At 52.7% G+C, this 25,874-nt stretch overlaps 1 protein-coding gene across 2 annotated transcripts in view; it reads left to right on the top strand.

Moving 5' to 3' along the window:
- The window catches only part of SLIT1 (slit guidance ligand 1), a 185,844-nt gene that overhangs the window by 101,957 nt on the left and 58,013 nt on the right, over window positions 1-25,874 (top strand). For both annotated transcript variants that reach the window (XM_007963730.3, XM_073019223.1), the window contains 7 exons: window positions 18,868-18,939; window positions 20,382-20,453; window positions 21,017-21,088; window positions 21,628-21,791; window positions 24,468-24,615; window positions 25,099-25,170; window positions 25,725-25,796. In XM_007963730.3, coding sequence (XP_007961921.3) covers window positions 18,868-18,939; window positions 20,382-20,453; window positions 21,017-21,088; window positions 21,628-21,791; window positions 24,468-24,615; window positions 25,099-25,170; window positions 25,725-25,796 — 672 coding nt within the window. The remainder of the gene's footprint in view (window positions 1-18,867; window positions 18,940-20,381; window positions 20,454-21,016; window positions 21,089-21,627; window positions 21,792-24,467; window positions 24,616-25,098; window positions 25,171-25,724; window positions 25,797-25,874) is intronic.

Here is a 25,874-nt window from a genome sequence, read left to right as displayed (position 1 = left end):
AGTGAGTTGAGATTGAGCCATTGCATTCCAGCCTGGGTGACAGAGCAAGACTCTGTCTCGTAAAGGAAAGGAGAGGAGAGGGGAGGGGAAGGGAGGAGAGGAGAGGAGAGGGGAAGAGAGGGGAGGGGAGGGGAGGGGAGGAGAGGAGAGGAGAGGAGAGGAGAGGAGAGGAGAGGAGAGGAGAGGAGAGGAATAGCAAGAGCTCCTGTTTATTGGGCCTTAAACCACCAGCCATGACTCTTACTTTCTCCCATTTTACAGATATGGAAAATAAGACTCCCAGAGATAAAGCCCATGGTGTTTAACCCTCAGTCACTCCACACACAGTGCTAGGGGTGCATGAGGATACCCAGATATTGCAACAGCTGTGTGACCTTTGAGGCTCTGCAGCCCAGGTGGGAACCCCTGGTCTAGGAATGGAGAGAATGAGGCAGGCAGCAGGGTGCCTGGCAGCACTAACCCTTCCCTGGGAGAGGGCTTGGCTGTGGGAGCTGTTCTCTAGAAGTTGGAGAAAATTTCCACCCCTTCTAGAGAATCAGGAGTTGGGCCAAATTGGATGCTAAAGTGAAGGTTCCTGAGCCCTGAACAGTTTCTGGTATTCACAGTGGTGGTCAGAGCCGCCCACCCTCTGCCTGTCTCCTCAGAATTTGGCTGCAGCCACCACACCAGGAGGTGTAGGTGCCCTGTGTGTTCAAGTTTTACAGAGCTGGCCGTCATTTTCACAACTAGGTGAAGACTGGGGCCAGAAGCCCTGGTGTCACTCCTGCTGAGGGCTTCTGGGTGGTGGCCCAGAGGTATGCCAAAGACTGTGAGAAGTCAGGGGCTGATGGGCTCGGATCCTCCCTCCAAGCTGCTCCCACCACAGTCTTCACTCTTGGAGGCCTCGAGGATGCAGTCTCAAATGCAGCTGCATGTCTGTAAGGGACTTCTGACAGAAACCTCTCACCACAAGATTCCAATGCCTACCTCTTTGCCTTTCAAACCTACAGGGGTTTGGAAGGAGTGACAGTTCCTGAGACACTTACAGGAATCCTGGGAGGCAAGGAGAAGTCCCCAGGCAATGCTCATGGCAGACAGGAGCTGACATTCCACACTCCCTGCAGCACGGCTGCTCAGGGAAAACATGTGAACCGTATGCCATTTTTGATGAGAATATGTCTAGAATTTATTATACAAGCATCTAAGTTCTAAAACAGAGGGCCCTGAACATAATTTCACCTTTCCTTGATGACTCAATGTCAACATTATGAATGTTCACTATCGAACTCTGCTTTCTAGGCTTTCACCTCCTCCCTCCAAGTTCATCTATCAAGTGTCACTGCCGACATACATATGCTTCCAGAAGCCTCCCCACACACCTGCCCATCAGTTTGAAGATTCTAATGTGCTGTGCCAGTGTAGCATAGTGGGTTAGCTTGTGGATTCTGCAGTCAGGCAGCTTGGGAAAGTTACTATGCCTCAGTTACATTATCTGGAAAATAGGCATAATCAGAGTACTTTTAATAAAATAGACTTTGGCCAGGTGCAGTATCTCATGCCTGTAATCCCAGCACTTTGGGAGGCTGAGGTGGGAGCATCGCTTGAGGCCAGGAGTTCAAGACCAGCCTGGGCAACATAGTGAGACCCCTTTGCTAAAAAAAAATAACAATAGTTAGCTGAGCGTGGTGGGGGTGTGCCCAGAGTTCTAGCCACTCTGCAGGCTGAGGCAGGAGAATTGTTTGAGCCCAGGATTGCCTGAGTCCAGGCTGTAGTGAGCTACGATTATGCCACTGGACTCCAGTGTGGGTGACAGAGTAAGACCCTGTCTCTATAAACAAACAAACAAACAAACAAAAACAGTAGACTTTCTTTTTTAGAGCAGTTTCACGTTCACAGCAAAATTAAGCAGAAAGCCCAGAGAGTTCTCGTTTACTCCCTGCCCCCTCCCACACACATTCTCTCTGACTATTAATATCCCACACCAGGGTGGTGAGAGCATGTGTCTCATGAGGTTGTTTTAAGAATTAAATGAGGCCGGGCGTGGTGGCTCAGGCCTGTAATCCCAGCACTTTGGGAGGCTGAGGCAGGTGGATCACAATGTCAGGAGATCGAGACCATCCTGGCTAACACGGTGAAACCTCATCTCTACTAAAAAATACAAAAAATTAGCTGGGCATTGTGGCGCCTGTAGTCCCAGCTACTTGGGAGGCTGAGAGAGGAGAATGGTGTGAACCCAGGAGGTGGAACTTGCAGTGAGCCGAGATCGCGCCACTGCACTCCAAGCTGGGTGGCAGAGCTTGACTCCATCTCAAAATAAATAAATAAATTAAAATAAAAGAATTAAATGAGATCATGTATATAAAACATATAAAATACCTAGCACAGTACCAGGCACATAGTAAATGCACAATAAATGTTGCCACTACCACTGTCATCACCACCACCACTAATAACAATTGTGTCTTACACAGGAGCCAGTCACAACCATTCATGTCTTAGGAGTAAAGTGAACAGTTTTTGTGCAAGGATTTGGATTGTGTCCAGATGCCCTCTCAGCACCTCTCTGTGCTTGCATCTGTGTCCAGGCAGGCAGCGAGGAGGTCTGACTTCTGGAGAAGTGGGAATTGGGGAAGGATTCAGCTTCACTCCATATAGAAATAGCTTAGTGATGTGCACTGCCCTCAGCACATGCCTCTCCTAGGAGTCTAAGGGTGGGTCCCTTGAGACTCATAGAGGAGCTATCCTGTCTTTCTGGGTGTGTGTTATGGACCAGACTCTCTGTAGGCTTTGGAGAAAGAAGAGCTGAGTAGACAAGGTTTGATGTATGGGCTAGATGAGCCAGGTTGAAGGTGTCTGGGATCCAAGGTGAGTCTTTAGCCTTGAGCAGAGGAGCTGCCAGATGGATTCAGTACCACGGACAGCTCCCCAGACAGCGACTCCTTGTGGCTCCTCGTAACTCTGGGCTTTTGTTGTGGCCACCTGAAGATCACCCTTAGCGAACTGGAAACCTTCCTTGCTCCTGTAACAGTCAGGGCTCTGTGTTTCTGCCTGCCTGGAAAGTCGTTAGGGTCTTATTCCCTTTGAGCATCCCTGTCTGTGCTTGTGGAAGGGGGCCTCAGGGGCTGCAGATGTCCTGGGGAAGCTGAACTCTTGCTATTCCGATCCCTCAGGCCCCTTCTTTCTTCTGAGAAACTCTTGAGGCCAAGACTGACAGGGTGTGACAGCCCTGTAGAAGACTGAGGTGTGGAAGAATGGGGCATGATGGTCTTTTTGGTAGAGAAATAGACCCCATTTCCCCTGAGGAAGAGGGAATAGAAATGCCCCAGGGACTCAGTGGTGCTCTGCTGGCCTCCTTGGTGGGCTGCTCCTGACATGACTTCAAGTCAGATGTCAGTCTTGACATCAGCTGTCCTGCCATGTTGGTGGGACTCCAGCTTCTCCCTGAAGAAGCTCAGATTTGCAGCCCCTCTGCCCTGGTCACTTCCCTGAACAGAGCCCCTTCCCCCAGCACGGCCTGGGTTATACTTGCCCAGCCCTGTCACTCCTCTCCTCAATTCTCTCTTTTCAAACCACATTAAATCCTGCCTTTCCCAGCCCCACCCCTGGTCCAGGACCACCCCTGGTCCTCAACCGACAGAACCCAAAGAGTCTGCCCCTCAGAGTCTGGATGCGTTTTCCTGAGAAAAATGATGCATGTGAAGGGTGGCCTGCCTGCTGTGTAGCCTGTGCATTCTTCAAAATACCCTAAAACCCATCTGGCTTGAGTCAGTCCAGCAAAGAGCAATGTAGTAGGTGATGGCGCTGACCCTGCAGAACGACTTCTGAGATCAGGTACCAGGCCATGAGTCCGGGCTGGGAGCGTGTGAGTAATTGTCCTGTGAAACGCATTGCCGTGACAGAAGCAGACCAATTTGCTAAACGTCATTTTTGCTAAAAGCCAGTTTGCCAAAAGTCAATTCATGGAATGGCCAATTTGTCAAATGACCAATTCGTCAAATTGATTTACTTCTTTTAACTATTTGGTGTGAGTCGACTGGTTTGCATTTTGTCTTTATTACAGCAGTTTGAGAACTGTTCCATTTGTCTCTGCCCCAGCTCAGCAGTGTTTGAACTCTAGTGAACCCGCCCCAGCCTCTTCCTACAGATGAATGGTGGAGCTTGGAGTCTTCCTACAGGAAGAGGCTGGGGTGGGGCAATTCACTGTCCTTAAAAGGCTATTGTGAAGGGAAATGGGAAACTGCCCAACTAAAACCAAACTGTTAAAGGAAACAAAGAAATTTAGCAAATTGATCCTTTGCAGAATTAGCTGACCTGTGACTTAGCTTCCTGTGACTTAGAAGTTGTGGCTGAGTGTTTTTGGGCCCCGCTGGGGATGCTAGTGAGGGTATTGCTTTTCTCTTCCACAGTCATCTATATTTTTTGGCAGGGGGTAGCAGGGAGCTCCTTGCAGGAAATGAGCTCCTACGATCTTCTCTTTATAGAGACTTGTAGGAGGCCTCTGTGCTTGGTTTTAGACCCAGGAAAGGCCACTCTGCTTTCAAGCTGTTTTATCCATAGACTTGTCCCCGCAGGCCCCCTAGGCTGCGAGAAGCCCAGGGCCCATTGGTAGCAGATGCAAAGGACTTTGAAGGCTGCACCTCTCTTTTGTTTGATATTTCTACCTATTTCTGTCTTTATTTTTTTTACTTCTCTGATTTCTGTTTTCTCTATTTTATAACATACCCTCATTGCTTCCTGCAACAAGGCAGAGAAGGCATTTGGACCTACTCTGAAGGCTATTCCGTGGGCCTATTTCCCACACTCCAGCCCTGCCTCTCCCAGATCCTTGCTCCTGCAGTTCTACCCTGTGACCTGGAAGTCTTGTCCCAGAGCGGGGCACTGTGCTTGTTCCCCAGGGAGACACAGAACCTGAACTGGCATTGCTGTATTGGAGACTCTGGAAGATGCAGCATCTTCACCTGGCAGAGTCAGATACTCACATCTGCACAGTTCCCATTTTCCCATCTCCGCCTCCGTGTCTATTGGCAGCTGGCCCCAGTTCCTCCTTAATGTTGGCTGGGGATTGTTTCTGCCACACTGTCCTCCATCTAGTTTCCTCCCAGCCTGGGAATTTCCCCACTGCTTAAAATTGTGAGCCTGGCTTCTTGGAGTATTTGTCACTTGGCAGATTTTTTCCCCATTTGTCTCCTCCAGCAGGGACTGGAGAGGGAGGGTACTGGCATTTGTTGAATGCCTACAAAGCACCAGGTGCTGGAATCAGTGCTTCCCATGTTACTTTGTAAAACTTTTAATTGAAGCATAACATATATTCTGAAAAGTGTGCCAATGAGCGTACAGCTCACCACATTTTCATAAAGTGAACACACTCATGTAACCAACACCAGATCAAAAAGTAAAACATCTTGGGTTCCTAGAAGCCTCCTATACCTCCTTCCAGTCACAAATCCCTGCACCTCCCATCCCGACTAACTAAATCCTGACTTCCAACAGGATAGACTAGTTTTGCCTATTTTCAACTTTATGTAAGTGGTACATGTGGTATTTAATCTTCACAACTCAGCAAGAGGGAGACATGATTAACTCTCCTCTACCCATGGGTAACCAGACTCAGAGAGGTTAAGTAACTTGCCCAAGGTCACACAGGCAGGAAATGGTAGGGCTTGGAGTCAAGCCCAGGGTTGTCTGGCTCCAAAGCTCGTGTCCTTTTCTCTGTACATCAATTCTTTGTCCTCCTGCACCACCTCCCCTGCCCCTACCATTGTGTGTCTGGCCTGTGACCCTCTGAAGTCACTGGTCCTAACTGTTCCCTGTAGGTGCCCGGGACAGGAGCCTTGCCTCTCACACTCCCCGGTGCATTCCCACCCAGGACTAGCAGGTCACCAGGGGCCTCCAAGGTCTCTGCGCTCAGCACCTGGTGTTGAGTAAGTGTGGAGGCCTTGCCCTGGTATTCATGTGCAGAGGGGCCTGCATTCCTCTGCATGCTTCATTCACCCTCATTGCCTGGTGCTGTGCCCTTGCCTTGGTGGCTAGGACTCATGCCTGCCACTTGCTGTTGGCAGAGTGGAAGAACGAAGCTGGTTGTGTCTCCTGCATGCCCCTGAGCCTTTTGCTGCTTAGTGGGACTCAGCCTCTGAGCTGCTGTTCCTTGGCAGGGCTGAACTTTCACTTCAAAGCAGGGCTGCCTTGTGGGATGTGCCCCTCATATCTCTATTGTGGGAACGCATGCTCAGTAGCTGCATAGCAAACAGCCCGGTTCAAGGAAATGTTACCCTGGGTGCTTTTATGGTGCGGCCATTCAAGACTGCTTAATGTCTCTGCCTAATGAGGTTTCTGCAACATTAACTCTGGTGGTGCTGGAGGGAGAAGGAGGCGGCTGCCACAGGAGGGTTTGCGGCTTCGCAGTGGGCAGGGAAGGGGGGCACCTCTCCAGCTAATGGGACCTGGCACATGCTGGGTGCTCAGTAAATGTGGGTGGGATGAATAAGGGCAAAACTCAGACCCCACCATCCACAGTGTCAGGCCCCCAAACTACCTGCAGGAACTTGGATATTAGGAGTTCCCTGGGACCATGTTGGTTGTTCCACTTTTTATTTTATTTACTTATTTTTTAAGTTTTTGAGACAGGGTCTCACTCTGTCTCCCAGACTGGAGTGAAATGGCATGATCACAGCTCACTGCAGCCTCCACCTCGTTGGCTTAACAATCCTCCCAACTCAGTCTCCTGAGTAGCTGAGACCACAGGCACGCTACCGCGCCTGGCTAATTATTTAAAAACATTTTTGTGGAGACGAGGTCTTGCTATGTTGCTCAGGTTGCCTCAAATTCCTAGGCTCCAGTGACCCTCTTGCTTCGGCCTCCCAAAGTGCTGGGATTACAAGCATGAGCCACTGTGCCCAGACTGTAGTTCAATAATTAAAAAAAAAAAAAAAATCTCCAGACCTCGGAGAGCATGCGCGGGCTTTAATTCCATGAATCTTATCATTCTCTTAGGAGTAGGAGAGGTGGGAAAGGAGAGGGAGCAGTCATTTCTTCAGGGTCACAGAGCTGTACCACTCAGGATTTAGTAGCGGCAGTTGGAAGCCTCACAGACAATACAACTGATTGTCACCCACTGTGTGCCAGGCTCCTCTTACAAACTTATGTTACAGAAAAGGAAACTGAGGCCCAAAGAGGCACCAGTTGGTGCTGAGCTTCGTTTTGAATCCAGGCTGCAGGGCTCTGCTCCCAGACTAGCTACTGTGCCCTGAGACTTCCTTTGGGGAACCTCGCTGATCTGATGACCCTGCCATCCACTCCAGCTGGTCTGGCTCATGGCAGTCAGGGTTGCAGAGAAGTGGGGCAGGAGAGCACCCAGGATTAGGAAGGGGAACTTACCACTCAAAGGACTGCAGCCAGGCCCAGAGGAGGTGGCTAAGGCAGCTCCAGGATCTATCCTGTCCTGTGTGATTTTTTTTTAAGAGATTGAGTCTCACTCTGTCACCCAAGTTGGAGTGCAGTGTCATGATCATAGCTCACTGTAACCTTGAACTCTTGTGCTCAAACAATCCTCCTGCCTTAGCCTCCCGAGGAGCTAGGACTACGTCAGCATGCCTGGCTGATTTTCTTAACTGTTTAGAGAGAATCGGTCTCACTATGTTGCCCATGCCTATCTCAAACTGGCCTCAAGCCATCCTCCCACCTCAGCCTGCCAAAGTGCTGAAATTATAGGTGTGAGCCGCTGCCCCCGGTTCCGTCATGTATTTTCACAAGACGGAGAGGTGAGGGACAAGACTAAAGGAAACTGGGCTTGTGGCGGGCAGGACCCACTCCCCCTTCACTGCACCAGTGTGGTCTCTTTGACACCACTGCTGGGTCTCCTTTACACCCTGGCCCCCGCCCCTACCTGAGCTTGAACTTCTGGAGAAGATGAAACAAACAGATTCACACTGAGAATTAGCTGACTGATAAGCTTTCTACTTGCATCTTCTGGGAGCACCTGAGGTTTGTGAGTGGACAAAGCCCTGGCCTCTGAGTTGAGGCCCAAGGCAGCACGATTCAGGTTCTTATCATCGAATGCGCACCAGAACCCACCTTGAAGGTGAATTAGATCTAGTCCCTGACCTGGAGATAGGTGTGCACACATGCAGTATGCACACATGCAGATCTACACAGGGTAGATCTGGGGCACTTGAGTGTTGTTTCATGGGCTAGAGAGAGCAGGCAGGGAGGGGTACTTGCAGAATTAATTCCCCTTCCAGGTGGGAAGCATAGGATCTAAAGGGAGGTGTGAAGGACGGGCAGAGACAAGGCAGGATGGTCCAGCGAGATCCCAGGAGCATCTCCGAGCAGGATGTGCATCCCAGCGTCCCACCCACGGGTATTGATAGCCTCCCTCCTACCGGGCCATCCTGCAGCGGGGACCTAGAGCACCGACAGCCCTTAGGAGTCCGTCTCCCATTCCCCGGCCTGAGCAGGGAGCCAGAGCTGGGACTCCTGACCTCCTGGCCATGCTGGAGATGCCAAGTCTCCCTCTGCTGAGTGCTGGAGCTGATTCACCAGGGAGCTTCACACCTGCTCCTCACTCGTGCCCTCAGGCGTCTTCCATGCAAATTGGCAGAAATGCAGGAAGGGCCTGTGGGACAAATGTAGTGGCTGGTCCCCGTCCCCCAGCCCTGTGAGTGCCTTCTCTGTTCCTCAGGAAGGCGAGCCTTGGTGAGCTGCAGCTGAGGGGTTGGTAGCTGCTCTTCCCTCTCTCCACTCACTAGGGGTGTCTGTGTCTAAGTCTCCCCGCCTCAGCGCCCAAAGAATAGGAGTTGGCACCTCCAACCCTTGCTTTGAAATGCTAACCAGTACAGAGGTTATAATCCGGTTTGCTTTGGCTCCAGCTGGGGACATTAAAACATTTTACAAACTTTCCTCTGCTGGAGGCAGCACTTCTCAGACTTCAGTGTGTACCTGAGACACTGAGGGATCCTGCTGAAATGCGGGTTCAGGCTCAGGAGATGGGGCCCAGAATATCTGCTTTCCTAACAAACTTCCCGGTGATGATGATGCTGCCAGTCCACCGGGTGCCAGGGACTCACTTGCTGAGTTATCTGCAGTGGAGTCCCGGGCAGCCACGTATTGATAACAGCTGTGTGAGGCTGCCCCGTGCTGGCACCAGCTATCAGTGGGCACACTGAGTGTGTGACAGACACAGCATGTAATCCCATCCTCCCAGCATCCCTGGGAGGTCAATATTGTTGCAGATGTTGGGAACTAACTGCGGTCCTGCCGGAGGTCATGGAGTGTGTTGGTGGCCTTGAGCCTCAGCCTCCTGACTCCCAGGCCCTGACCCTCCCTCCTCCTCCCTACAGAGCCCAAAAGACAATTATTAAAGTGTGGGCAATGGCAGCTAACTCTGCCAGTCCTGGCTGAGAGCCCTACACTCAGCTGTGGTTAAGCCATGTGATAATTATGCCCATTTACCACGAGAAGACTGAGGCTTGGGGGTTAGAAGATGTGCCTGAGGCCAGAGTCTGAGTCCTTAATCTAACCATCTTCTGACAAGGATCTAAACCCCCAGATGAGGTGCCCTGGAACCCTTGGGCTGCCCTGGTTCAAGGTAACCACTCAGGCTGCAAGGGGCCGAGGAGACAGGCCAGGCTGCCCAGAGATTCCATGTGGCATGAAAGGCAGACAAAGTAAGGCCTGTGCCCTGCAGTGGAACCTGAGTGGGCAGCAAGAACCCAGAGCCCAGTCCAGCCTTGGCAGGTGTCCAGTGGCTCTCTGTGTACTCCCACCCCCGCCCCCACTGCTAATCCCCTTAGAGGCTGGTCTGCCAGCAGGGACCAATCAGGTTAGAGCGTGAAGGCAGATTAGCAGCCAGAACATGGGGTCTTGACCTTGGCTTCCCCAGCCCCTGCCTCCCCCAGCCCTGGTAGAGGATGGGGGGATTGGCAGAGTGTGCAGGAGGAGGGGCAGCGAGAGCGAGGTGACTGGGGATGGTGCCAAGTCAGGGTGTGGGCCTGGCAGCCCCCTTCTCTTCAGGGGTGGGCGGCCGACTGGCGTTGCCGGATGCTTCCAGGCCGAGTGGGAGCTGCTGTTGGTGGAGCTTGCCTCCTGGGGCACTTGATCTTAGCGATGGGGTTCAGGCTTTGCCTGCAGGGCCCTTGCCTTGAGCTGGTGTGAACTTGGAACTACTTGAGGGTGTTTGGCTGTTAATATCCCAAAAGATGTGTGAAGGGAAGAGGCATGGTTGATACAACGATGACAAGTGCTTGCTCTTGCCTGCCTTCCCCTTCTGAGCCCGCATCTCATTGGGTCTGCAGCCTGGTTAGGCAGAGCAGGTACAAGTAGCCGCAGCAAAGGTGAGGAGCTGTGGTCTGTCGCCGTACAGAGCCAGCCTGTCTGACCCTGAGCTCCTGCCTCTCCCTTGGCCAGTCCTAACTCCTTGTTTTGACCAGGAAATTGGAGAGGGATTAGAGCAGGGGACTCATGTAAGGATCCATTTTAGTTCATTTAGCTAAAAATGACTGAGTCCCTGCAATGTGCCAGGATACAAGGGAAAGTGAAAGAGAGTGGCTGCCGGGAGGTTATGGTCTGGAGAGGGAGAGGGACGTTCACCAGAGTCAGTACTTCATCACATTCAGTGCGCCTGTATTTTACTACAAGCCTGGGTTGTGCTGAAAAGTAAAAGTGGGGGTGCTGGGAGTCTGTTGCGGACGGAGCAGCCGACTCAGGCTCAGGGGAGGTGTTCGTAGACTGAGGTGTGAAGGAGGAACAGCGTTTCCTGGGTGAAGGTGAGGGAAGAGTATTCCAGGCAGAGGCCACAGCAAGTACACAGGTCCTGTGGGTGGCAGGAGAGGTCTGGGAAACTGGAGGAATATCAACAGAGGTGAGGGACTAGGCAGGGGCGCCTCTCCCATCAGATCCTGCAACATAAGTGCCACTTTCCATCCCCATGTTGCAGATGAGAAAACTGAGGCCAGAGAGGTTACATGACTTGCCCAAGGCCACTGGTTTAAGTGAGTGGAGCCAAGTGTCCCCTGTGACACCCAGCTGTGGGCTTTGTCCTCTGCACCCTGGCCTGTCAGTGCATGTGCTTGTCAGAAGTCTGGGACCTCGTCCTGCCCCTCAGCTTCTGCCCCAGCCCTGTATCTCCCCAGCTCTGTCCCGAGTCTGGCTCTGGGGATCTGTCATGGTGCCCTTGTCGCTGTCCTACCCCTGCCTTCCTTCTGAACCCCTGTCTGGCTCTGCTTCCCAGGGCTGGGACAGGCCCCTGCTGCCCTGGGCTTGGCTGTTTGTCCTTCCAGTCGTGGATCCCGCCCGCTTCCAGGACGGCCGTTCTCAGGATGTCTCATTCTGCCCAGACACATCCCGGGCATCTCCTCACTTCAGGGCGTGTGACAAGGCCACATGGGAGGAGAACAGGCAGCAGTGACTGGGTCTGAGGGAGATGAAGGTGTCCCAGGGCTCTGGGAAAACTGATGGGGAAAGGCTTAGATGGTGCTTTTGGGGGGTTTCCACGCAGACCAGGGGCAGAAGACATGATACACTTTATTTCAAAGGGATTTGGGAAAGATGAGACAAGTATTGGCAAGGTAGGAAGTCAATTGGAGCAGAAAGGAAAAAAAAAAAAAAAAAAAAAAAGAGCGAGTATCTTATAGTTTGCGATGTGGTTGAGGCATCCAGGTCCAGGGAAGGCTTCTGGCGCCCCCTTGTGGGAAAGCTTGAAACAACAGAGCCTTAGAGTTGCTTAGGCTGTGCTTAGGGCAGGGACAACAGCCAGCATTTCTTGAGTGTTGCTAAACGGAGGTTGTGATTCAGAAGCTTAAGTACATAAACTCACACAATCTTCTCCAAAGTTCCACGTGGTAGGTATTTTATAAATAGGGCACCTGGAGCTCTCAGGTGCAGAATTTCCCCAGGTCCTTGGTTGGTCAATAGCAGAAACAGGAGTTGAACCTGGTCTTTCTGTCTGCAGGTGCAGGCTCCTTGTACCACCCACTTTGCTGCCATCAGACTGCATTTTCCTGAGGCTTCCAAGGTTCACCTGTTTTCCTCTGGCCTCTCCTGGGGCCCCAAATTCACTTTCCTGTCTTCATTTAAAGAATGTGGGCTGCTTCCGGCTATAGGCTGGCTGGCCAGGGTGGGGCAGTTCCACACTCAGCTTTGGGCCATCCCTCATCTCTTGACTGGCCCTTGGCTTCGCCTGCCGCTTGCCTGCCTGGGGGTTGTGTCTTTCCTCTTTAAGCTTTGGTGCCCCACAGCAAAGCCTGAAAGATGGTCAGAGCCTGGCACGGTGCCTGTGCCTGTAGTCCCAGTTACTTGGGAGGCTGAGGTGGAAGGATCACTTGAGCCCAGGAGTTTGAGACCAGCCTGGATGACATAGTGAGACCCTGTCTCTACAAAAAGATTTTTAAAAATTTAGCCAGGCATGGTAGCATGCGCCTGTAGTTCCAGCTACTCAGGAAACTGACAGAGGAGGATCGCTGAGCCCAGGATTTCAACAGCGCAGTGAGCTGTGATTGAGTGACTGCACTCCAGCCTGAGTGACAGAGTGAGATGCTGTCTCTAAATAAATAAATAAAATAATTAAAAAGATGGTCGGATCACAGCCCTCTCTAGTCTATCCCGTCACTCTCCCTGGCCTGTATGAGGCTTCTCCCAGTTGACACTTGTTTCCCAGAGCCTCTGCTCCTCCCCAGTCATACCAGACTCTCTCATGCCCCAGCGTCTTTGCATAGACTGGGCCTGCCTGGAGTCTGCCTCTGCCTTCTCCCTCTTCCCTACTTAGTTCCTAGTGTGAGTCCTTATAGAACTGCTTTTGCTGAATCGTACTTTGATGCTATTATAAGAAACAGACACTCAAACCCCATTTATTATAAGGATCTAGTGTTATTGATTAGGCTACACTGTCATTTTTAATAAAGACCCCTGGGAAAATTCTTGCCTCATCTGAGTGCCAAACCAGTTGTACTCCTGAGAAGCTGATCCTTTTAGACTTATACGTGTCCCGTGGGTGCTGTGAACTGACTGGCTCTCCTTTCACGTTGGCTCTCAGTGATAAAGCTCGGAGCCCCGATCGGCGGTGCCTGGCGTGTGGTCACATGGTGCATGCATTCTTAGTACCCACCATTGATTCCTCCTCTTCTCTGTGCCTCATTTTTCACTCTTGCTCTCTTGCTGTTTTGAAAATCCCTATAAGCCATCTTAAAGCCTTTCTAGAACAAGGTTGGGTCTAAATCGATAAGCAAATCAATACGAATAAAAAAACCTTCCTTGCAGGGTTGTGGTGAGGATTAAATGGAATAATCAATGAATGTGAGTGCCGGCCCAGCGTTCCTTCCCAGGCTTGGCCAAAGGGTGAGTGGTCGGCTGGGCTGAGATAAGGGTCCCACTGGAGGTCCCGCCTTCCTGACTCTGCGGACTTCCTCAGGCCACCACTCCTCCCTGCCCCCGTCTGGCTCATAATGCTCGTGCTCCCATCTCCCTGAGTCCCTGTGGGTCAGCGAAGGCGGGAGGCTGTGTCTGTCTTCTCCCCAGACCCCCTCTTTCAGTAGGCGAATGGCCAGCAACTCTCCTCACCTCCTTTCCGGGACCCCAAATCCCCTAAAGAAGCAACCACCTCACTTGATGTGTGTCTTAGTCTGTTCCAGCTGCTATAACCAAATATCGTATTGGGAGGCTGAGTTGGGTGAATCACTTGAGGCCAGGAGGTCGAGACCAGCCTGAGCAACAAAGTGAGACCCTGTCTCCACCTGTAAAGCAGCTGTAGTCCCAGCGCATCTGTAGTCCCAGCTACTCAGAAGGCTGAGGTGGGGAGGATCGCTTGAGCCCAGGCGTTCAAGGTGACAGTGAGCTCTGATTGTGCCACTGCAGTCTGGCCTGGGTGACAGCAAGACCTTGTCTCTAAAAAAACAAAAACAAACTGCCATAGACTGTCTTATAAACAACAGAAATTTATTTCTCCAGTTCTAGAGGTGGGAAGTCCAAGATCAACGTACTGGCAGATTTGGTGTGTGGTGAAGGCTGCTTCCTGCTTCATAGATGGTGCCTTCTAGCTGTGTCCTCACATGGAGAAAGCGGCAAGGCAGCTCTCTGGGGTCTCTTTCATAAGGGCACTAATCCTGTTATACGGATGGAGCTTGCATGACCTATCACCTCCCAAAGTCCTCACCTCCTAATACCATCATATTGGGGATTAGGTTTCAACCTATGCCTTTTTTGGGAGGAAACAATCATTCAGACCATAGCAATGTGTCTTGCAGGCATGTGGGTGGGTCTGCACTGGTGAAGAGCTTAGCAATCTTCTGGTCTAGCCTATGAATTGGACAAATGAGGAAACTGAGGCCCCAAAAAAGCAGAAGTGATGTAGCCAAGTCTCTAACACGATTTCAGCTCATTAACTTTGATCCTAAGCACACCCCTCCGTTCCTTAGGGTCATGGCCCAAAGCACCACTGGATGAGTCATCGACTGTTGCGTAACCAATGACTTCAAAATACCGTGACTTTTAAGAACAAACAATAAACATCTCACAGTCTCTGTAGGTGGCTGGGTGGTTCTGGCTTGGGGTTTGTCATGAGATTGCATCACAATGTTGGGGGGTTGCGTCATCTGAAGGCTCAGCTGGGGCTGGAGAATGCTTTTCCATGATGGCTGGCTCACAGGGCTGGCAAGCCTGTGCCTGCTGTTGGCAGGAGGCCTTGGTTCCTCTCCATGTGGGCCTCCCCAGAGAGCTGCTGGAGTGTCCTGCGACCTGGCTGGGTTTTCCCAGAGAACAAGAAGGGAGCTACAGTGTCTTTTATGATCTAGTGTCGAAGGTTATTGATTACCACTTCCATCATGTGTGGTTCTTCAGAAGTGAGTTACTGAGTCCTGCCCACATTCAAGAGGAGGAGAATGAGCCTCCGTCTTTTGAAGGGAGGAATGTGAAAGAATTTGTGTATGCCTTTTAACCACCACGACCTCCCACTTACACACAACAGTCATACCAAACCACATGAGATTCCCCCAGCCTGCCTCATTCCTTCCCGTCTCTGGGCTTCTGTACATGCTGTTACCACTGCTTGGAACGCCCTTTCCTCATTTTTCATTTCTGTCTGGGATGCATCAACTCTGTAAGATCCGGTCAGAGATCACCTCTCCTCCCTCCGGCGGACTTGCTCACTCACTTCTCTGCACTCTCCCATCTCTTTGGCAGTACTGCTCCTCCAGCCGTTGTTGAAAGCTGGCATGTACACCCCATGAAAGCAAGTCTTTGGGGGTCCCCAGCAGACCGTCAGCACTCAGTACACATTTCTGGAATGAAGGATTGAAGGTCCACTCACTGGTTTCCCATCTGTGCCCTCTTCTGGGTGTGAGTGCTCTAGGGTAGACCATGCACGTGTGGTTAGCTCTGCATCTGCAAGCCCAGCCTGTCACTGGTGCCTGCAGGCACTCCATCAAGGCGGGTTTGGTTTCATGTTGGGCTCCTATGTCAGCCCAGGCTCCTGGTTACTGAGGAACTCGCGTGACCATGAACTCCAGTGTGGGCAGTCTGTTGTTTCCTGTGTGGCCTGCACAGCCCTGCTCCAAACCCAGTAATTTCCCTGCCAGCGCACTCTGCTCAGTGGCAGCACCCCACTTAGGAAGATGGAGAGAACAAGCCCACAAGTCTGCAGACCAGGAGAACCATCAAGCCATTAGGGCAGGCACCACCAGGGTAGCAATTTCTTGTATGAAGCAGAGACACTAAGAAGAGGGTGTGGCAGCCAAGGAGCTCTCTAGGCAAGGAAGAGATGATAACAAGCATTAGGCAGGCAAAGACTGAAATGTGTCTCTCAAGATACATGGGGCTGGGGGAGTTGCTGCATAAAGACAGGCAGTGGGGAGCAGGCCACTGGGGACCCTCTGGGGAGCAGCTTCTAAATGGGTGGAATTTGGGGAATGTCTCCAGGAATACTGACAGACTACACAGGGGAGCTGGAGATATGGCACAAGTAACCAAGATTGAAGACCAAAGATGCCATGTGGAGAGCAGGAAGGGAAGATGGGGCCGGGCAAGTGCGGGAGGAGGAAGCTTCCTCTGCAGGAAGGAGAGATGCCTCAGGGATGGCAGGTGGGATGGCTCTGGAGGAGGGACAGCTGTGTCTATGCTGCAGGCTTGAATCATCTCCCTTCCAGGAGAGAGAGCAAGAACGAGGGGCGCTGATGGTGCCAAGGCCCCTTCAGACACAGCTACTTGGCTGCTTTTCTGAAGGCTGTAGGGGGACAGGACAGGAGGGGCTGGGTTTGAGGGAGGGAGTGCACAGATGTTGGTGCCCACTCTGTGGGGACTGGCAGGCAATTGTTTTGCCAGGCTTTCATTTTTCCCATTTTGTGCATGAGGAAACTGGGCTCGGGAGGGAAAGGGTGCCTTGCAGATGCACAGCCAGGAAGGGGAGGGCCAGGACTCAAACCCCAGGCTCCTCCCTCCAGCTGCAAGTCTCCAGCCCAGAGAAGGGGAGGTAGCTGGGGACCGAGCTCCCTTCAAGACAGGGTGCCTCTCTTCAGTTCCATCATTCATTCATCCATTCATCCATCCATTCATTCATTCAACGAATGCTTGCCGAGTGGCTGATGTGGGCCAGGCACTGTCCTAGGTGCTGGGATGCAGTAGCAGCCGGTCCAGTGCCCTCTAGCTCAGCTGCCCGCTACCTTTCTGACTCAGGGCTCTGTGCACACCGCTAGGTTTCTCAACAGGGAAACCCAGACAGGGCAGCGGTGGCCTTGACAGTTCAAGGGGCAGTGTGCGGTGGGGTAGGGGGCTGTGGGCTGCGTTCTCGGACCCTGTGTGGTGAGGGGCTGAAAGGAAGGGCACTGTCAAAACCCACAGGCCTGGCCCAGGAGGAGGAGGTGGGGCTGTGGAACTGCCCAGCACTGGGGCCTACATCAGGACGGTCCGCCTCTGGTTGTTCACCTTCAGGACCCCGGTGTGTCCGGGGCAAGGCTCTGGGGCAGGGAGCCTGGGTCCAACCCAGGTCAGTTATTTCACACCTTGGAGCTCAGTTTCCTCCTCTGTGAAATGGGCGCAATGGCAGTTCCTACCCCCAGGGCTGCTATACAAGCTGGGGCTCTGGGACCTGAATGCCTGGGTTCAAATTCTGGAGCCACCACCCACCAGCTAGATTACCTTGAAGAAGTTGCTTAGCTTCTCTGAGCCTCGCTTTTCTCCTTTGTATAATGGGGATGGTGATCGTATCCACGCCATGCTCCTGGGAAGTACTCAGGGCAGTGCTGGCCTGGGGGGAGTGTGGCTGTGAGTAGGAAAAGCTGACCTGGAAAGGGGCGTTTGCACACGTCTGTGGATGCCAGGGAAGCTGCTGAGAGGGAAGAGAGGCAGGTGGACAGGTGTCAGAGGCCCGGTCCTGCCAGGGAGTGGAGGAGGGGCCCCAAAGCTGGCCTGGCAGTCACCGAGGCTGAGGATTTGCAGTCCCGACAGCGTCCCCTCCCTCACATCAGGGCATTCATGGGGAGTTGTGAAGTCCTCAGTGATCCCAGCCCCACTGCGTTCTCCTGACTCCCTGTGGCCCAGGCTCTTGGAGGTACCCTGCTGCCTGCAGTCCCCAAGAGCACCGGGTTTGGAGTCAGGCCCTGCCTGGAGTTAAAGACCTGCGTGGGCCACTGGCTAGCTGGGTCATGGAGCCAATTTTGTCCTTACTGAGTCAGCTTGCTCAGCATAAGATACAGAGCGTAGGGCCGGGCGCGGTGGCTCAAGCCTGTAATCCCAGCACTTTGGGAGGCCAAGACGGGCGGATCACGAGGTGAGGAGATGGAGACCATCCTGGGTAACCCAGTGAAACCCCGTCTCTACGAAAAAAATACAAAAAACTAGCTGGGCGAGGTGGCAGTCACCTGTAGTCCCAGCTACTCGGGAAGCTGAGGCAGGAGAATGGCGTAAACCTGGGAGGCGGAGCTTGCAGTGAGCTGAGATCTGGCCACTGCACTCCAGCCTGGGCGACAGAGCGAGACTCCGTCTCAAAAAAAAAAAAAAAAAAAAAAAAAAAAGATACAGAGCGTAAGCTCCAGGCACACCCACCACAGATGGCCCAGGGCGCTGTCCCTCCCAGCCTGGTGCCAGACAGTGGTCATCAATTCCCCTCCAGAAGCACTTCTGTTATGTGCCCCTTTGCAGCCCTGCACGATGCTGTGGGGGACTGAACTGGCCTCTGTAGGTCCGGTGGGCTGACTTCTGTGGGCATTAGGCCATTCTCGTATTACTATAAAGAAGTACTGAGACTGGGTAATTTATAAGAAAAGAGATCGACTTGGCTCACGTTCCGCAGGTTGTGCAGGAAGCAAAGGCATCTACTTCTGGGGAGGCCTCAGGGAGCTTTTTCTCGTGGTGGAAGCCGGAGGCGGAAGCAGGCACTTTGCATGGGGGAATGGAGAGGGAGAATGGAGGAGGAGGCTCCACACCTTTCAACAACCAGAGCTCCCGGAACTCTCTCGCCATCGAGAAGTCAGCACCAAACCAGGAGGGATCAACCCCCATGACTGGATCACCTCCTACCAGGCCCCACCTCCAGCACTGGGGATTACCATTCAACATGAGATTTGGGTGGGGACAAATATCCAAACTACATCAGGTGGGGTCTGGCAGGGCTGGTCATAGCTGCCCCAGGCTTCTCCTTCCAGCTGCAAGCCCCCAGCCCGAGAAGGGGAGGCTGGGGACTGAGCTCCCTCCAGGACATGGTGTGTCTCTCCAGTTTCATCATTCATTCATTCAACAAATGCTTGCTGAGTGGCCTCTGTGGGCCAGGCGCTGTCCTAGGTGCTGGGGTGCAGCAGTGGCCGGTTCAGTGCCCTCCAGCCCACCTGCCCTGCTTCCCTGAGTCATCACAGCACTCTGCAGGAACCTCTTTTCTGACCGCTGTTTTCTCTCCCTCTGGCTTTATCCTCCCAGGGACTTGAGTGAGAACGCCATCCAGGCAATCCCCAGGAAGGCTTTTCGGGGAGCTACAGACCTCAAAAATTTGTGAGTACAGGCCTGGGAGGGAGAAGGGTGCAGGAGCTCCAGGGCCACTCCTGGCAGTGTCCTCAGGGTATACCCGAGCGAGCCGTGTAGTCCAGGCAGCCAGGGAGCTGACCTGGGCTCTCAGAGGATTGGTGCCAGCACGGTCTTCTGGAATAATCTGGGGTTGGAGGAAACAGGCAGCCCTTGCCTCTCCCTTGGTTGTGATTCCGTGTGAGAGCCAATGGAGGGGGCCCTTGGGGACTTGGTGAAGCATGTTATCAGCGTGGGCAATGTTCTCAGTCCATTTCAATGGCACAGTGTCTGTGCCCGCCTCATATTTGGGCTGGGAGAGCTGGGTTTGAATCTTCTCTTCTAGTTACATGTCACATACGCTGCTGCAAGTCAGTGAACATCACTGAGCCTCGATATGTTGTTCTGGAAAATGGGGATAATAAGATCTACTTCACAGGCATTTTCTGAGGTTTAAATGAGACATGGAAATAAATATACTTTGTCAAATGATTTTTAATTGTAATGGCTTATTGGCCGGGCACGGTGGCTCAAGCCTGTAGTCCCAGCACTTTGGGAGGCCGAGACGGGCGCATCACGAGGTTAGGAGATCGAGACCATCCTGACTAACACGGTGAAACCCCGTCTCTACTAAAAAATACAAAAAAATAGCCAGGCAAGGTGGCGGGCGCCTGTAGTCCCAGCTACTCCGGAGGCTGAGGCAGGAGAATGGCATAAACCTGGGAGGCGGAGCTTGCAGTGAGCTGAGATCTGGCCACTGCACTCCAGCCTGGGCGACAGAGCCAGACTCCATCTCAAAAAAAAAAAAAAAAAAAAAAAAAATTGTAATGGCTTATTATTATTACTATTCAAATTTATTCTGGTCCAGGCTTAACACCTCCCTGAGGTCTGACCACAGCAGGGATGGCAAATGCCTGGCAAGCTTGTCACACACACCCCCTCCCATGCCTGTGGCAGACATTGATAATCAATCACCACATTCTTTCCCACAGAGCTCACCTTACAGCTTCAGTTTACTCTGACAACAGCACTCCAGGTAGCCACCTCTAGTCAACCTCTTTGGCACTCAGGCTGAAAAATCTGTTTGCCAGTTCTGGCTGCCACTGCTTTGTGACTCTCCCATTTTTCAGTTGCCAGCACCCACTAGGTGGTCTCCAAAATGTGTGTGTGTGTAGGGGGGTGCCTGCTCCCCAAGGGAAATGTAAGGTTGAGTAGAATAATATAACTTTTACTTATATTTATGATTTTAATTGAAAATTAGAAAAAAAAGTTAAGTTTTTACTAACATTTACTATTTGGATTGACACATATACACGTAACAAACAACTAGAGGGATGCTTCTTTTGAATGAATGCAGCACGTGGTCACAATGTTTGGACACCCTTACTCTAGGCAATGTGCCCTTCTCTCTACAACCTTCGTTTCCTTCACAGACAGCTGGACAAGAACCAGATCAACTGCATTGAGGAAGGGGCGTTCCGTGCTCTGCGGGGGCTGGAGGTGCTGTAAGTAAAGCATGGGCAAGGAAGGAGGGGTGTGGAGGGCCCTGCTATGCGGGTGCCAAGTGCCACAGCCTGGGCAGCGGGCGTCAGGGAGACAGGAAGGGGGAAACCTGCCCTCCTAGAAGCACTCAGAGGAGGGGAGGACAAGCACTCATGGGGTCATGCCTGCAGCAGGCAGTGTGTCCCAATGTAACCTGCTCAGGATGAAACCCAAGGGTTTCTGGCACTTGGCCTGGAATGCTTCCCCCTTTCCCCCCCGCCTATCCAAACCCCGCCCTTTCTTCCAAGCCAACCCAAGCCTGGGACATGTCCCATCACCCGCCCTGCTCCATGTCTCCATCCTACCAGCCTTGGAGTCTATGGTCCGTCGGCTCACAGTCACCGTCCCAGCTCAGAGCTTTCCTGTGGGGTGGGATATGCCTCATGCTCTTTGGCTTAGCCCCTCCACGTCCAGCCCCGTGCTGGTCCACTTTAAGGTTGAGAGCTTCCCCGTTCGTTAGCAGGGCAGCCCTGTCCCACATCATCTGTTGGGCAGGTGCTAAATGACTCTGGTTTTTCCCATTTAGGACCCTGAACAACAACAATATCACCACCATCCCCGTGTCCAGCTTCAACCACATGCCCAAGTTACGGACCTTGTGAGTCAGCTGGGGCAGCGGGGAGCAGGGCATCCAAGCCCGGCTGATGCTCGGGGTGGGTGGGGCAGGAGGCGAAGGTTCTGCAGACAGGTCATGGAGCTCATTCTCCCTCAGACCCCCAGAGGCCAGCCCAGGCTGGGGACTCCATGCAGTCGGAGGTGGAAGGAGTTATATAATTGCAGGGCATCCAGTGCCACTTAATTTGATTTTTCTTTGGAAAACAAATGATTTGTTTTTGTGCTTGAAAATGAGCCAGGCAGTTTGGGGCAGTGAGCCTGTGCGAGGTCAGTGCGATGACCTGGGCTTTGCTGGGCACAGCTGTGCCCAGAGCATGTGGGAGGGGAGGGACAGCAGCAGGATCTCCATGGGGCTGTGGATAATCCCCGGGTTGGAGTTGAGCTGCCTACTTGACTAAATGTAGACTGTGTTTGGCTTGAACACAGCACCAGGGGCAGCCACCTGCCTGAGGTTGGGGGTTCCCACAATCTGGCTGGGCTGGGGGCTCCAAATGGGTTGTGAGCCACCCTGTCCTCTTGCAGCCGCCTGCACTCCAACCACCTGTTTTGCGACTGCCACCTGGCCTGGCTCTCACAGTGGCTGAGGCAGCGGCCAACCATCGGGTTGTTCACCCAGTGCTCGGGCCCAGCCAGCCTGCGTGGCCTCAATGTGGCAGAGGTCCAGAAGAGTGAGTTCAGCTGCTCAGGTGGGTGCAGGCCCCTGCTGGGCTCTCAACTGTCCAGTGCCTCCTACCCTGCCTCTTGTTCCCACCCCTAATCTCGACATTAATACCTGGCCTGCCCATCACCTCCTGACCCGGCCCATCACCTGGCCCCACCCATCACCTCCTGACCCCACTGTCTGCCCCTCCTGCCCCATCTATCACCTCCCATTCTCACCATGGCCTTTGTCTCTGCGTGTCACTTCTTGCCTCCTCTCCTTTTCCCTCCTGTCCCCTCACTGCCTCGTCCACTCACCACCTCCTTGGTTCCACCTCATACTCTTTTTGGCCTACTCAGTGCCTCCACCGATGTCCTCTGGGCTCCTTGCCCCTGCTATCACCCCCTTCTCCCTCCTCTGATCGCCTCACCTCTGCTGCCTAGACAAGTCATTGAATTGGGCCCTCTAAACTTGGCTCCAAAAGAGGTGGGCCTCAAAGCCCACGCCCTTTCACCTTCCCCCTGGGGTTCTGTGATAGCTGGTTGCCCACGTCCTCCCTGGCCCCTTTGATGTCCATACTGCAGCCAGAAGACCAAAAAGAACCCACAAGTCTGGGCGGTCACTGCTCGTGTACTCACCTGGCCGTCAGCACTGTGTCGAGAGTCTGAACTGCCCTCAGGCTCTGCAAGCCTGGCCAGGGTCAGCGCCGCCTCCCCTGCCTCCAGCTGCCTGCAGCTTCCCCAGCTGTGCCTGCCTCTGCCCCTTCCTGGTGCAGGTGCCCCCAGCCCTGACCTCACAGGCTGCTCCCCTGCTGGGCACACCCTTCCTTCCTTGTTGCCTGCCGACTCCTCCTCACCCTGCAGGGCCCAGGGAGCCTTCTGTGATCCTACATGAGGTCCCGCATTGTGTTTCTGGCGCATCCTCAGCACTTTGCTTGGCACAGGAAATGCTTGTTGAATGAATGGACAGTTCTCAGATTTGTGACAGAGGATTTAGAGGCTGACTGTTTCTCCCAAACCCGTGGACTGGGCCTGCCAGCCACACAGAGCTCTGAAGGAAAGCATCTCCTAGGCACAACCTCCCCTCCTCAGTATGAGGCTCTTGGTTGTGGCTGTCACCTCCTCCACTGCACTGGCAGACACCCAGAGCAATGGCTGGGCTTGAACACCAATATGCTCAGCACTGCTGTGTGTGTGTGTGTGCGTGCAGATGTGTGTATGAGTGTGTGTGTGCCTGTGTGCGAAAACGTGAGTGTGTACATGTGGGTATGTCTCATGTGTGAGCCAGGACTGCCTCTGCATCATTGCAGCTGCCACAGTTTTTAGGAATGGGAATCGGTAAATCACTTGGACGATTTTTATTTTGAAATGAAACCTTTTCCTTTGCATTTGGAAGATTGTGGTTTCTATGGACAATTTTTATTTTGAAATGAGACCTTTTCCTTTGCATTTGGAAGACTGTGGTTTCTGTTTTCAGACATTAGTTTCTCCTCTGGAGTCTGATCGGCCTGGCAACCCTTTTCCTTTGAAGGCCACTGTCACAATATGCCAGGAATCCATGTAGCTTTGTCTCGTTTGGTTCTGGTGCCCACCCTTTGGGGCAGCCATGGAAAATATTCGAAGTTAGAATGTTGGTGGGGGTATCAATTGGCTCAACCACTCTGCAGGACTGTGTAGCAGGATCCACTAAGGCTCAACGTCTGTCCACCCTGTGACCCTGCCACTCCTGCTAGGTGTGTGCATTTTTTTCTGCAAAAATGTCCAAAAATGTTAAAGACAGCCTTTTCCATAATAGCCCCAAATTGGAGACAACCTGAATGTCCACCAACTAATTATGACATATCCATATAATGGAATACTACTCAGCAATGAAAAAGAACAAACTACTGATACACACAGCAACATGGTGAATCTCAAAGATTGTATATTAAGCGAAAAAAGCCAGACACAAGAGAAACTACTGTTTCATTTATGTGAAGTTCATAAACGAGCAGGACAAATCTTTCGTGATAGATCTCAGAATAGTGGTTACTTTAGGGAAGGGGCAGGAGGGATCTTCTTGGGTAATGGAAATGTTCTATGTCTAGGTAGTGGTTCCACCAGCTACATGCTTCAGAAAGAGCACTTTGTATAAATTGTACCTCCAGTTTTTCAAAGGCTCTTATTTTAGACACTGAGCTGGATCCTGGTTTTACCACTTATTAGCTGTGGAATTTCTACAAATTAATTAATATCGAGGACTCTGTTTTCTCAGCTGTAGAATGGCAACAGTAATAGGCTCCTCTTAAGTTTAAGTGCAATACTGCATGTACTACACTTATTATAGAATGTGGCATAGAGTAAGTGCTTGAGTGTTTAGGAAACAGTCATTATCACCTTCATATGACAGATGAGGCAACTCAGGCTCAGAAGTGTTAAGTGACTTGGACTAGAATCCAGAGTTTCAGAATTCTGGGCAAGGATTTCTTAGTGTATGAATCACACACCAGTGCAGTTCAGTTCAGATTCAAGTTCAGCAAACATCTGACAAGAACCTACTGTGTGCCAGGTGCCAACAGAGTTATACCAAACTCCAGAATCTTATTTCATTAGTGATCCCCTCTGGTTCATCCTCATCCAGAGAAACTGCAGTGTGCACCCTGTCCCATCCATCAGTCTGTATCTGGGCTCAAGGGAGGTGCTGATGCACGACAGCCTGAGGCCACACCTCCCTGTTTCTGCAGGCCAGGGGGAAGCGGGGCGCGTGCCCACCTGCACCCTGTCCTCCGGCTCCTGCCCGGCCATGTGCACCTGCAGCAATGGCATCGTGGACTGTCGTGGCAAAGGTCTCACTGCCATCCCGGCCAACCTGCCGGAGACCATGACGGAGATGTGAGTACAGGGCAGGGCAGATGCTGGGGTGCAGCCGCTCGGCTGGCCTGGCTCTGGAGGGCCAGTGAAGAGCTGGAGTAGGCGCTGCCTCAGGGCTTGCCCCAAGGCCCCTCAGTGACCATGGAGAATACACAGGTTGCCCCTGCTGGGCTGAGCTTCGTGTCCAGGACTGGGAAACTCTGCAGGGCTAGGGAGGGAGTGTCCGTCTGTGGTCCCACCCAGCGGTGTGAGTCTGCTAGAGTCGGGTTCTCAGCATCATTTGTGGGCCCCTTTCAGTTACAAACGCCTAGGATAATGGAACTCAAGTCAGCATTCTCTCTGTCTGTTCCAGTGTCCTTACCCCAGACTTCAACTTCTGGAAGGGGGAAGGGAACAGGGGCAGGAGGGGCCAAAGGCTTGTTCAGGGTGGATGAGCCCAGCAGATAACACCCACGGCTGGGCTGACCTAGGCCCTTGTGCTTCCCCTCTGTTTTCTCTCCGCAGACGCCTGGAGCTCAATGGCATCAAGTCCATCCCCCCTGGAGCCTTCTCACCCTACAGAAAGCTACGGAGGATGTGAGTGCCTCCCGCTGCTTCCTGGGGATCTGGTACAAGGCTGATGGGGATCCTGGGTGGCCCCACAGCCCTGGGGCAGGCCCTAACTCAGCATCCCGCAGCTGAGTGGCTCTGAGCCAGTCACCTGGCATTCCTGCCCTTCAGGCTGCTTGGCTGTGATGCAGGGACCTCCTTGCAGGGCTATCATGAGGCCTGAAGGGAGTGCTGAGTCTGAGCCTGGCCTGTGACGGGAGCTGCTTGTCATCCTCCCATTTCAGCTTGGGTACCAATAGGAGCAATTAAGGATGGGAGGGGCCAGGAGACTGCTAGGATGCATGGGAAAGCTTTGTCCATAACTTCCCAAGTTGGAGTGCCCCCTCCTGCCCAGCCCTCAGAGTGCACAGGGAAATAGCGGCCATGGGCTTTTCAAATGGAGGAAAGATCTGTCCTCTCACTATTGTCATTTCAAAGCACTCCGCCCTGCTTCCGTGGCATCTAGGAGGTGGAGGGAACTGGGCAGGGCTCAGTGGCCATTGAGGGATTCAGATGCCCCTCTCCTTCTGCTCACTTTGCAGAGACCTGAGCAACAATCAGATTGCTGAGATTGCGCCTGACGCCTTCCAGGGCCTCCGCTCCCTGAACTCACTGTGAGTAGCAGTGCCAAGGCTTCCTCAGCGGCCCAGGGCATCCCCTGAGGAGGCTGGCAGGGCCCAGGGCCCTGGTGG

The sequence above is a fragment of the Chlorocebus sabaeus genome, chromosome 9, assembly GCF_047675955.1.
Source record: "Chlorocebus sabaeus isolate Y175 chromosome 9, mChlSab1.0.hap1, whole genome shotgun sequence".
In the NCBI taxonomy this organism is placed as follows: domain Eukaryota; kingdom Metazoa; phylum Chordata; class Mammalia; order Primates; family Cercopithecidae; genus Chlorocebus; species Chlorocebus sabaeus.
This window is presented reverse-complemented; position numbering and strand designations above follow the sequence as displayed.